A 13,559-nucleotide genomic window follows, 5' to 3' on the forward strand; every position below is an offset into this window, starting at 1 on the left:
CCTTTCCCCGTTGTTCTTCTATTGAACATACATGTTATATATATTAATATATTTCACTACGATTAATGTGACTTAATTACCCACAACAATCACGATTGATGTATTTCAATGAGTTTTCAAACGTATTCAAAGTTTAAACCGGTATAAACAAAACCTCTCTATTGACATAGGCGGACACATATTACTCCGCACCAAGTTGCGTAATGTGCCTTCCTCTAGAAACAATAGTCCACTGAGTGTTTATTAACATCTCAATTACTGAATATTTGGAGCAACACGCGACTGCCAAAATATCGCAGAATAAATCAAATTAAAACGAGTGAATATATGACTGTTCAATAAGACGACAGGTCGGGTTTAAACAAAAAATAATAAATAAGATCCGGTTGCAGGGACAGGAAGCAAGGAGATACTCATGGCGCCCGACTAGAAAGAGGCAAGAATTATCGGTTAGTAATTTGTGTCGTGTTTGGCGCCTCTGCACCGGAGGACACCCATCTGCGCGACAACACACGGTAAGGAAAAAGCGTGGAGATCGAGGTGGCGGGCGCAGGGAAGGTTTTCATTTTCTTCAGGGAGAGAATCGGGACGGTCTGCGGCGGCTCAGGCCCTCGAGGTCCCCAGTAGAGCTCTCTGAATGCCTGAGTGGAAAAGCGGCTGCCTGGCGGAAAATGGCGACGCTGTGCAGGCAGGGTTAAGGGCAGCTAGGCCCGTTTTTAAAAACTCGGCTAGCGCACGTCACTCCCGAGGCTGTTTCTGCCGATGTGTCGAACACTACACATCTGTGACGCAGCCTTCACTCACATTTCATTCCAACGTTCAAACCCTCCGGGCTCGAGGGGCAAATGTCGTGCGTGTGTTTTTAAAGCCTAGCAGACCACGACAGATGCAGGAAAACAAAGCAGGTCTGCCAGCTACGTGCTAGCGTTAGCTGCCCTGCTGCACGGGGAACTAGCGCTAGTGTCCGATGACATTGAGGCTCTGAGGCCCAAAGATGTCGTTTTTCCGTGTACAATCGCGGGTAAATATGGTCCATAGAATATTGAGATGTATTTCCCACAACCTTAACATCCGTGAAGGGAAACAAACCAGTCCCTTCAGTCGGTTAAATGTGTGGAGTGGCAGCGGTACTCGTGTATAAGTTATCTGGAATAAACACCTTCCCACTAAGTGATGGATGACAAACAATGTACTTGCATTGGATCAGGCATCAATAAAATTCTCTTATATACAATGATAACAGAATGTGTATGTTTCTTGTAAGTACCGGATATCACAACAATGCAAAGTATTGGGGAACAAAACATGTTTAATTGGGAGAAAACTGGTGTAAACTGTGTATTAATGATGTACAAGTGGGGGAACAGCCAAACATTTCATTACAGCCCAAACATCCTATATGGAAGCTAAACAACTCAAGTTTCGCATACAATACAACTTTATTACTTCAGAAGGCAATTTGGTTTTAGCTAAGAGAAAATAACAAAATACAGATATGCACTGACAAACATGCACCAAACAATAACACAATAAAAGAGCTGTTCAGCTGTGTTGAGCTAAAAGGGCAATGTCTTTATATATATATATTATATATATTAAAAGACATTGGACTTTATTTATAATGAAAAAAGCCCATGTTTATCATGTCATACACAACAGGCTACCCATGTGGTAGTTTTCGTTTGGTTCAACCAGATAAAACTAATAGTGTCAAACAAAAAAAGTTAAACTTCGTTATTCCCCTTGGATATCTATACATTCTTCATACATATCATAGTAATGTGTAATTCACCTGCATTAACAGCCACCTAATGCAGTGGTTCATAACCATCACTTCATGCAAAAGATCCCCTCTCGTACAAACTCGTGACTGTTGAAATATAATCCTCTTGCACGAACCCATCATGACGCACACTAAACACGGTGACCTTGGAAACTGGGAAAGTGAAGTATTACAGAAAAACTGAAGTTAATATCCAGTTGGATGAGCATCTGGCAGAATTAGTAACACATAGGCGACACACACTGTACAACAACATCAAGGTGTTACCTATTATTTTCGATAGCAAGGCTACTAAGTTACCTTGTTCAAAATCATTCATTCTTCACAGTTGAGCAAGTTGGACAAACTGTTTCTGTTTCTGTCCCAACACTTTAGATTTGTTTTAAAAGTCATTGTATATTTCTGTTATCCAGCGAAACATCAGCAAAGATTATAGAATATCTTAAGTTGTGCAATTACTGACACAAATGTTCTTAAGGGCAAGCGACCAAGGAGTTAAACATGAATTGTGTTAACTTTAACACAATGAACTTGCAGTAATGCTGCTCAAGGCGGGCTTTAAGTGTGGTGCAGATTAAAACTGTGTTTGTTCATGTCAAATTTATTGTAGATAGTTATGGATTCAGAGGAGAATGAAGTGGAGAGCAGCAGTGATGCAGGCCCCTCGGGGATGGAGGAGCCATCCGAAAGCGGCATGGGGATGGAGTCATCCGAGGCCATGTCTGCAGACAGCAGTGATGCTGCTGCCTCTCATACACAGGCCCCAGAGTCGGACTGCCATGTGGGACAGAGCTCAGAGGGAGTTGTGGTAAGCTTTGCAAAAACGCCTGTAAAAACTGTGATATATTCAAGCCAGAAAAAAATAAACAATATGGCAGTTGTGTTTTATTTAAATATTTTAACACGTCATGTTCTCTCCCCTTCCCTCTCAAGGTGTTCATCCCGGAAACCAGCTCCAGTACAGATGTCAGAGTTTCATCAGTCCACCTCCCCGACTCCTCCTCAGTGGCCCAGTCCACCAGCGTGTCCAGTGTCTCCACGGTTACTCAGTCAGTGCTGGTGTCTGGGTCAGCCCAAGTGCTGGTCCACTCCAGCGCAGTGTCTGACGGAGCCATGATGGTTTCTGACTCAACTGCTTCTACCTCGTCAGACCTGGGGTCTGCCATTGACAAAATCATAGAGTCCACCATTGGGCCTGACATTATGAATGGTATCTCTTGGTATCTCTCTAGCTGTTACTCTTACATCTATTGTGTTTAAGGCTGAGCAGCTTCAAGCCTTGTAATTCTACTTACACTGTACTGTACTGTTCTGCTTTTCTATCAGGTTGTGTAGCTGTGACCAGTGCAGAAGATGGGGCTGCAGAAACAACCCAGTATCTGATATTACAAGGACCAGATGACGGTAAGTGAGCCAATATTACTTCTGACTCATTTATACTTCAGCCCCTTTCAAAACATCAAAACATAGAAAGTTAATGACCCCCAGAAAATATATGACCACCACGTTCATACAGCATTTCTTTACACAGCAAATAACTAATTGAATATTTCCAGGGTATTTAATAAGAATATAATGCAGGTACTTTATTTTAATCCTATAATAAGTGAGTTTTCACTTTTAAAAGTGATATAAACTCCACTTAGTGTGATGACATGTAAGTAAGCCTCGGAATGAAAATATTGGAATCCTTTTAAGTCAACTATGTACAATACATCTGTTTGTATTTTCCACTATAGGTGCTCCTATGGTAGCTCATATGTCATCTTCAGCCCAGTCCAATCGTATAGCCATAGAAGCTCTCGCTGAAGGTCCCACATCCACCTGTCTGGACCAGGGGGACCTGCAGGGCAACCTCGACCAGCCTGATGATCAGCCTGGACACTCGGGTTACCCAGAGGACAGCAGCAGTCAGCCTGACCAGCCCCAGCAATCCCACCCCTCCCAGTACATGGACTGCAGTGCAGATGGCCCTGACCAGACAGGGGAGTCCTCATCTTCCTATGTGGAGTGTTCGGGCGAGGAACCTGACCAGACACGCTCCCATTCAGGCTTCCCTGACTACAGTGGGGATAACAGTGACCAGGACCTGCCTGGATACGTGGAATGCAGCGGAGCTGACTCGAACGCTACCAGCCAAGGTCACTATGTGGTAGAGTGCAGCGCGGGGTATCTTGAGTGTGCAGAGGACGATGGACAGCAGCCTCATCATTCACGCAGTTACATTGACAGCAGTGCAGACCACCGCTCCCTGATAAGTCGGCAGTATGGGGTAGAGTATGGCGCAGAATGTATTGCAGCTGCAGACTCTGAGCAGCCGGGTTGTTCTCAGTACCAAGCTGGGGACGATGATGATGAAGATGACGATCAGAACCAGGATCCGGATCAGCCACAGCACTCCCGACAGCAGCCGCAGCACTCCTGTTACATGGAGAGCAGCAATGGCCCTGAGGCCTCGCTCTATGCTGATGACAGCAACTCATCAGACCACCCTCTGGCAGACACAGCGGGCTCAGGCGGGCTTCCTGAGGCGCTGGAGAGCAGTGAGAGCCAGTCTGGGCCCTATATCAGCAGCAGTGGGACATATAACTCAAATCCAGAGCCTGAACCGGCTCAACAGTGCTCACCCAGCCAAGAAGAGCCGCAGGGCTCCCAGGGGCCTCAGAGTGAAGCTGAGCTGGTCAGGGAGATGGAGACATCAACGGTAGCAGAAGTCCAAGGGGACAGAGGACCAAACCTGGCTGAGCTGGAGGAGATGATGGAAGTAGTGATTGTACAGCAGTTCAAGTGTAAGATGTGTCCATACAAGAGTGCTTCCAAAGACACACTCATTAACCACATGAGAGACAAACACTTTAAACCTGCAGGTGAGGTATTTTATTATGTATCACAGTGAAACTTTACTTTGCTTGTAAGTTTTGAATTATTTTCTTATTCATGAAATGTTGCTTGTTCAGGGAACGTGCCAAAGAAACGTAAACGTGGACGACCTCCTAAAAGTGAGACGTTGGCCCGTCGCCAGGCAGAGAGGGAGGAAGCTGAGGAAAGAAAGGCAGCTAAGGTGAAGGCTGCGGAGCCTCACCAGGCAGAGGAAGAAGAGGATGATGTTGTGGATGCTGGTGCTATTGACGATCCTGAAGGTCAGACTGGTAGATTTTTGTTGAACCCCAAATCAGATCATATAGAAATGGATTGTTTTTTTAAGTCAGTTTAAACAGTTACAATATAAGAGTAATATTCACTGTCCCTGCTCTTCTGTTTATATGCAGAGGATAGTGACTACAGCCCAACAGAAGAGGACTGCAAAGAAAGACCACCTGCCCTACTGAAAAAGCCCACTCCCCCTATTTCCTCGTCCTCTCACGGGCGTCCTCGACGTAAGGTTGGTCGTCCGAGGAAGTACAGCTCTTTAGAAGACGGTTACAACAGCAAAGGTGGGTTTGCAAATTTTAACAAGCAAAACAAAAACCAGCCTATCACTGCAAATGGGACCTAAAATAGACAACTAACCCTTCGGATCAATTTTCTTCATTCCTTCTCATGTGTTTTTTACAGATTCGGAAAGTATTGCTAAGAAGCCCAGGGTTAGCGCTGATGCTAGTGTTCCTGAAGAGGCGAGCTCCTCCGGGTTAGGCAGCGGTTCTGCTGTCGCGATTGAAGGGGACACTGCTGAGGCCACAATAAGCCAATCTGACTCTGAGAACAAAGACCCTTCATCCAACTCTCAGCCAGAGGAGGAGTTCTTCCAGAGGAAACGGGGCCGACCCTCCAAGCGCTTCCTTCGCAAGAAATATAAGAAGTACCTAAATCGAAAGTAGGTAACTTTTGTTTAAAGTTGTGTCGTAAAAAGTATATCACAGTACTTTCGCCATGCTTATTTCCGTCCCACCATTATCTTACAGTCGTTACTATAAATCCCTCAAACCTCTCCTGAGACCTCACAACTGCTGGATCTGTGGCTCGCGCTTCCTCACTCAGGAAGATTTGCGTTTCCATGTGGATTCTCACGAGGGCAATGACCCAGAGCTGTTTAAGTGTCTCCAGTGCAACTATCGCTGCAAGCGCTGGTCCTCACTCAAGGTTAGTCGCCATACAACTGCACAGCACTCAGGTTAACCTCCGTTTATGTGAAGATTCCATTGTGTTTTATAATTATTGGCACTGTTTTACAGGAACACATGTTTAATCATGAGGGTATCAAGCCTTTCAAGTGTGAGGAGTGTGATTACACAAGTGTCTACAGGAAAGATGTACTTCGCCACGCAGCAGTCCATAACAAAGACAAGTAAGAAACTCAGACAGCATGTACAGCAAGTTATTAAGTGAAGAACTGTTGATTACTGATTTTCATATGTTGTTACTGTTTTCTTTTCTTTATACAGGAAGAGAAAGACAGAGTTGGTAAGAAACCTCAAGTTTCCCATATTTAAATGGTGGTTAAATTCTGTTTATGATAAACTCATTTTGTGATTATATGTGCTGATTCACGCAGGTACCAAAGGTGTCAGAGTTCCCCTGCCCTGTGTGTCACAGAGTTTATCCTATGCAAAAGAGATTGACCCAGCATATGAAAACCCACTGCGCAGAGAAACCACACATGTGTGACAAGGTCAGACACAAAGATAAATCAATTCATTAATAAATAAATATATATATGATATACTAATATTTTAAGAAAAATATATTATGGTATTAAAGTTGCAGTGTGTAGAATTAAGGAACATCTAGTGGTGAAGTTGCAGCTGAATACCCCTCAACACATCCTCCCCTTCCAAACATGAAGAGAATCTTTGGTGTCCTTTACTATTCATAAAAACTCGAAAGGTGTTTAGTTTGTCCAGTCTGCGCTACTCCAACAAACATGGCGGCCTCCATACAGAGGAGCCCCCCTGATGTCGATATAAAGTATTTCAATATAAAGGGCCCATTCCAGGGCAAATAAAACAAAAAAATTGTGAAAACATCACTAGGATTATTTTATATTATCTGTCAACAGATCCCTTTCACCTAAATCTTACACACTGGACCTTTTAAGTGATGACCGACAATTGCAATGGGAAAATGCCTGTGCTTGGCAGAGTGGCCAAAAAAATTATCACATGTTTTTCCATGAGAAACAAAATTTAATACATTTCAATGTTGTATTCAAGGTAGTAAGGATTTCCTATGAAATTATTCTTAAATAATGTTACTGTTATCATGATTCCGAATGCATGATCTGCTGCCCAGTAGATTCATTTTGTGTTACTGGGATACTGGAAATTGAACCGATAATTTTTCCTGCTCTGAAGTTCTGAAATATCTTGGTGAAGAAGCTTGTATGTCTTTGCAGTGCGGTAAATCCTTCAAGAAGAGGTACACATTCAAAATGCACCTACTGACCCACATCCAGAGTCTTGGAGACAGCAAGTCAGTACTGCAAGCAATACCTCCTCCCCTTTTTCATTTAACAGTTTGCATGTCTTGTGGTTTGGAATTCCGGGCTAGAATAAGTCATGACTTTGATGTTAGTGGGATGAGATATCATAATGAATAACTTGTTGATGTACATGTCCCAGGTTCAAGTGTGAGTTTTGCGACTTCAGTTGTGACAACAAGAAGCTGCTGCTCAACCATCAGCTGTCCCACACCAACGACAGACCCTTCAAGTGTGACTACTGTAAATACACCTCTTCTAAAGAGGAGTTCCTGGTCTCCCATCTAGCCATCAAACACACAGGTCAGTGATCAGAGACACTTTCATGAAGTTTCTGTAAACCAGTTCTATTTATATCCTCATGGATGAATGATACCTCTTCATTTTGTGTTTAAAATCTCTACAGGAGAGAAGCCTTTCTCCTGCGATATGTGTCACTTCACGACCAAGCATAGGAAGAACCTGCGTCTACATGTTCAGTGTCGCCATCCTGAGGCGTTTGAGGAGTGGTCTTCGGCTCACCCTGAGGAGCCTGTGAGGAGACGACGCAGACCCTTCTTCACCCTCCAGCAGATCGAGGATCTCAAACAACAAAATGACGACACACAGAGTTTACAGAGCACTATTGTGAGTCTGTTTTCTAAATTTCTGTTTTATTTCGTTCTTTCATTTATTCTCATGTTGTGGCATTGGGAGATCATAGATTTTGCTCTCTGGTTCTTTAGGTTGCTGTGGATTCCGCGACACTACAAGCCATGCACGGTATTGAAAATGCCTCTGTGTCCCAGGATGCAATGGGAAACACCACCATTATTTATGAACAAGGTCAGCGAATATTCCACATGAGAATGATTTCATATTTCTGGTCTATTATGTTGCTTTGCTGACTTTGTCTCCATCCACTCCTCAGCTGAATCCAGTGAACTATCTGCCCAGAATGCCCTGGACCTCCTGCTGAACATGAGCAACGCACGTGAACTGGCTGGAAATGCCTTACAGGTTGGTGCTGGTTGAAAAATCTCTGTTTGCATTAAAAGGGGCGAGTTTTCTACACAAAGTGTGCTGTCATTTTGGAACAAAACACAAATTAAAGATGTCCTTATTGTGCTCCTCAGGTGGCTGTGCTCAAGTCAGAAGGTAAAGCTTTGGAGAAGGGCACTTGGAGCACAGTGACCACAGAACCGGGCCAGAACCAAAAGGTCATGACCTTCCATGTGTCTGAGAACGGTGACACGGTGCTACAGGAGGCCTACGAGGCCACCACCTCTGAAACAGGAGAGCTCACCCAGATCGCAATAGAAGCCTACGAAAGTGGTGGCGACTTCAATGTGGTGGAACAGGCTGCTGAAGAAATCCACAGCCCTGGATACAGGTAACATAACGCACAGTCTCACTTTCTTTGATTATGAGAAATGTGCCGTTGCATAGAGAACCATAGTCACATGACTAGAGATTAATTGTAAATCAACTTTTTAATGTCTCAACAATCTGTAATTTCATGAAACGGCTGTTTTTGCAGTAATGATGACAGCAGTCCATCGCAGACTTTAGATGTCTCTGGATCAGAGAGCACAAAAAGTGAAAAGTTCTATCTCACTTCATCGTTGCCCGATGGCGTGTTGCAACAAGTGGAGGTAAGTATCCACTGTAATATACAATTCTCGGGACATAGCGATGTACTCGTCTGTATTTTTAATCTTTGATTATGTCTTTTTTATTTCTGTCAGCTAAGCAGTGAAGCTCCAGCCTCTCCCTCTGCCGCGAGCTCTGCCAATTTCGGCTCCAAGAGGTTCTCCTGCCGGATCTGTATGGAGTCTTTCCATGGACGCTCTGACATGGAGAACCACAAGAGGGCGCACATAGATCCCAACACGTTCAAGTGTCCAGACTGTGACTTTACTTCCTCCTCCTGGCCTGAGGTTAAGGTGTGTCTCTCAAAGTTATGCAGCACTTTGGTATGTGAGTCATTACGTCATCATGCTGGCTAATGTTACTCTGTAGACAGCCCTGCGGACACAACACACACCTCCGACGACCTATATTAAGTACATGTTTTGATCCCATTTGATGTGCAATCCATGGGCCTCTTGAGTTCTTATTTCATCATAGTATATTTGTCTTCATTGCAAAAGTCATAAATCTTTGTACGAATATCCACGGGGCACAGTAATATTAATAGTTTCCCAGCTCATCAAATTACGTATTATTAGTTTAAAAGAAAAGAAAAAGAGCCTCTCCACCCTCATACAAGACAAGTATTGAACACATCACCATTTTACTCAATAAATATATTTCAAAAGGTGCTACAGACCTGACATTTTCACCAGATGTCCGTAACAACCTAAGTAATCCATACGTACAAAGAAAACCAAACAAATAAGGTCAGAAATTAAGTTCTGTGGAATAAAATGCAATGACACAGGGGAAAAGTATTGAACAAGCTTACTGAAATTTATTTAATACTTCGTATAAAAGCCTTTGTTGGTAATGACCGCTTCAAGACACCTCCTTTAGGGAGAAACTAGTCTCTTTGCTCAGGTGTGATTTTTGGCCTATTCTTCGACACAAACAGTCTTCAAACCCTGAAGGATCTGTGGGCCTCTTCTTTGAACTCTGAGCTTTAGTTCTTTCCATAGATTTTCTATTGGATTCAAGTCAGGTGATTGGCTGGGCCATTCCAGCAGCTTTATTTTCTTTCTCCGAAATCAATTGAGAGTTGTGTGCTTGGGATCATTGTCTTGCTAAAATGTCCGCCCTTGTTTCAGTTGCATCATTATGGTAGATGGCAGTCGATTTTTTTTATTTTTTATCAGCAATGTCTCGGTACATTTTTTCATTCATCCTTCCTTCAATTATATGAAGTTTGCCAGAGGCGTATGCTAAGAAACAGCCCCACACCATGATGTTCCCAGCTCCAAACTTCACAGTTGGTATGGTCCAAATGTGTATTATGACATCCAAAGAGTTCAATTTTGGTCTCATCTGACCAGACTATATCCTCCCAGTATTTCACGGGCTTGTCTAAATTTTGTGCAGCAAACTTTAAACAAGCTTCAACATGCTTTTTCTTCAGCAATGGAGTCTTGTGTGGAGAGCGGGCATACAGGCCATGGCGGTTGAGTGCATTACTTTTTTCTTTTTTTTTTTTAACAATTGTACCTGCTCATTCCAGGTCTTTCTGAAGCTCTCCACAAGTGCTCCTTGGCTCTTGGACAACTCTTCTGATAATTCTTCTCACACTTTATGGTGAAATTATGTTTTTATGGCCCCAACAGTGCTCACTGGAACATTCAGAAGTTTAGAAATCCTTCTGTAGCCAATACCATCAATATGTTTTGCAACACTAAGGTTGCAAAGGTCTTGAGAGAGCTCTTTTCTTTACCCATCATGAGATGTATCCTGTGTGACACCTTGGTAATGAGACACTTTTCATAGGCAATCAGTTGGCACTAAACCAGCTGATATTTATTTGCGCTGACAAGGGGATAGGATTGCTTTCTAACTACTGATAGATTTCCGCTGGTGTCTTGGGTTTCCATACCTTTTTGCATCTCCCTATCTTCATGTGTTCAAAACTTTTTCCCTGTGTCATTCCATTTTATTACACAGAACTTAATTTCTGAACTTGTTTGATTGGTTTTCTTTGTATGTATGGATTACTTGGGTTGTGACCGACATGTCAATAGCACCTTTAGAAACATATTTACTGTGAAAAATTATGACGTGTTCATTACTTTTTCTACCCGCTGTATGTCAGATTTTTTGTTGTATTTTTCAGAAGTGTGATTTCAAAGGCAATTCTGTTCTTTGGACCTCGACTTTTCTGACTGATTGATATCCTGCTTTATTTTAGGATCACATGGAGCTGCACTCCTACTTACGTCCCCACAAGTGTCCAAACTGCAGCTTTGCCTCCAAGAACAAGAAGGACCTGCGTCGACACACGATGACCCACACCAACGAGAAACCCTTCACCTGCAAACTCTGCGGGCAAAGGTCAGAAGGAGTTTCAGTCGACGCAAAACATCTGTTTAGTAAGCAGCACAAAGTGGGCAGGAAAAGCTGTTCATGTTAATTAATATCAATTTTTTTCTTCAATACCTCAGGTTTAACCGTAATGGCCATCTGAAGTTTCACATGGAGCGGCTCCACAGTCAGGATCATCATACTCGCAAGACACATAGCGACTCCTCTCAACAAACCATCATAGTCAACAGTGACGAGGAGGCTTTAGCCACGCTGCAGTGTAAGGAACCCTATATATATAAATGAAGGAACCCCAATGCATGTAGTATTAAGGTTCACATCTGATCTATATAACGGAAGTCACAGAAAATAAATCTAAACCTGTATGTGTGTGCGTGTCTACATCTACAACAGCCCTGCAGGCAAATCAGACTGTCATTACTCCAGAGCGGCTGCAGGCCTTGGGACAGGAACACATCATTGTATCTCAAGAACAGACGCTGTCAGACCAGGTACGTTCCCTACTTATTTGTAACGTCACACAATTCTTCGATTTTTTTGTTGTTGTTTCATGCAGTAACTTGATAGTTCTGACTTCAAAACTAAATGCATTACTGTGTGCATTTTGCAGGAGGAGGGCACATACATTCAGCAGATAACCACCATAGATGGACAGACAGTTCAGCACCTGATGACAGGAGACAACCAGGTCACAGAGGTGAGACTCTACCACTTCATGTTCTAATGTACATGACAAAAATGAAAGTTAAATAAATATGTCAGAAGAACATTCCAGTTCCACTTTCAGCTCAAGTTTCTCGTTTCATGTCCTGTTTCAGGTCCAGTATATCATCTCACAAGACGGAGTCCCGCATTTGATCCCTCAGGAGTATGTAGTAGTAGCTGACGGTAACCACATCCAGGTCAGTGTAACCACTGCGGTTTTTAGTTCCTCTAACTGACAATGATCTTATTAAATGCTGTGTGTCTAGGGGACGCTTACTGATCTCTAACTGTTCCTCAGATGCCAGATGGACAGATCATCCAGTATGAGCATGACGGGACCTTTCTGCAGGAGCAGCAGGTGAGGAGCATCGTCTGAAATGCTCTGCATAGTAACAGTTTGTTGTTTTGACCGAAGTTCATTGCTCCATATTGTTTATGTTTTCAGATCGCCGTGAGTCATGACGGTCAGATCCAGTATTTGCCCATCAGCTCGGAGCAACAGATGGTGAATCCTGAAGACCTGGAGGCCGCGGCCCAATCTGCTGTCACAGGTCGGTTCTCTATTTTCATTTATCATTTTTATCACCTATATGATTAATTGGTCGGGCTCTAGTCATAATCTATAAAATAAAAATAAGTCCATTTACCAATAGGCTCAACAATAACATGAAGTATGAAATCACCTTTATGAAAACGAATAGCAACAATTGCACCAGACAACAAATCACACTAAATGGATCATCTTTCTTCTTGTAACAGAGGAAGAGATGGCGCAGACTCAGACGGTCTACACTGAAGCTACACCTGAACAACTGGAACAGCTGCAGCAGCAGGGCATCCACTATGATGTCATCACCTTCACTGATGAATAGACGGCTTCTTAAAACTATTGGGACTCAAACCTGCGTCGCCCAGGACCAATACAAACCACTATGAGCTGACAAGTACCGTGCAGTGACCTCAACTTATTTATGCATCCAGCTGGCTGTGAACTAAAGCATCGTGTCCTCCACGGTCTCATCTGCTCGGGGGTGTTTGCACTGTTTAGTAAGATCAACAGCTTTTTGTAAATTCTGATTATTGCACCCAGTGCTTCTAACTTAATCATAGGGGCTGTGCATTTAGGAGCGGGATTGTAACTCTGAAAATGTATTTGTGTTTATGTGCCTCAACTGCTTCGATTTGCAAGACAATGTTATCAAAGAAAATGAAACGGCTTATATCGTGTGCTTGGAAATATACAGAGTATCCAAATGAACATTTTAGTTTTCAGGTGGAGAAAATGGAAAGGGGAGCGTTTATTTTTGATCTGTAATGAGACATGTTGATTGCTAGAATGCCACGACCTCATGTTTACTGAATATGAACATGTACATACCTTTTACATTTGTCTTTTGTTCTGTGAAGAGCGATTTGTTTTGAATGAGTGAATATGAAGTGTTTAATAAGCTAAAAGCTGACACCAAATAAATCACTTTGTGTATATTCTCTGTATCCATAAATACTCAGAGCTTACTTTATTGATTTCTTATATCTATTCCTATGTATTTGTATATACTGAAGTACTGCAGCAGACGTTTAAAAAGTTATTCTACTACAATCACTCGGCTGAGAAACTTTTTTCAGGATCAGTTTATTCACCTCTTCAGTGATTATGCAACACGCTAT

The 13,559-nt window shown here is 42.8% G+C and overlaps 1 protein-coding gene across 1 annotated transcript; it reads left to right on the forward strand.

Annotated features, from left to right (window-relative positions):
• Positions 1–237: 237 nt before the first annotated feature.
• LOC128442190 (zinc finger protein 335) lies at positions 238–13,395 on the forward strand. Its single transcript, XM_053424504.1, has 28 exons — positions 238–515; positions 2,394–2,591; positions 2,717–2,993; positions 3,110–3,187; positions 3,523–4,650; positions 4,741–4,923; positions 5,053–5,217; positions 5,339–5,597; positions 5,686–5,863; positions 5,956–6,068; positions 6,166–6,184; positions 6,276–6,392; positions 7,116–7,192; positions 7,342–7,502; positions 7,606–7,826; positions 7,925–8,024; positions 8,110–8,198; positions 8,315–8,571; positions 8,719–8,833; positions 8,927–9,124; positions 11,053–11,195; positions 11,306–11,445; positions 11,580–11,677; positions 11,797–11,883; positions 12,005–12,088; positions 12,190–12,249; positions 12,337–12,442; positions 12,651–13,395. Exons 2-28 carry the CDS (start codon positions 2,400–2,402, stop codon positions 12,761–12,763), a joined length of 4,758 nt encoding a protein of 1,585 aa, XP_053280479.1. The 5' UTR covers positions 238–515; positions 2,394–2,399; the 3' UTR covers positions 12,764–13,395.
• Positions 13,396–13,559: the final 164 nt, after the last annotated feature.

The sequence above is a fragment of the Pleuronectes platessa genome, chromosome 6 (genome assembly GCF_947347685.1).
Source record: "Pleuronectes platessa chromosome 6, fPlePla1.1, whole genome shotgun sequence".
In the NCBI taxonomy this organism is placed as follows: Eukaryota; Metazoa; Chordata; class Actinopteri; order Pleuronectiformes; family Pleuronectidae; genus Pleuronectes; species Pleuronectes platessa.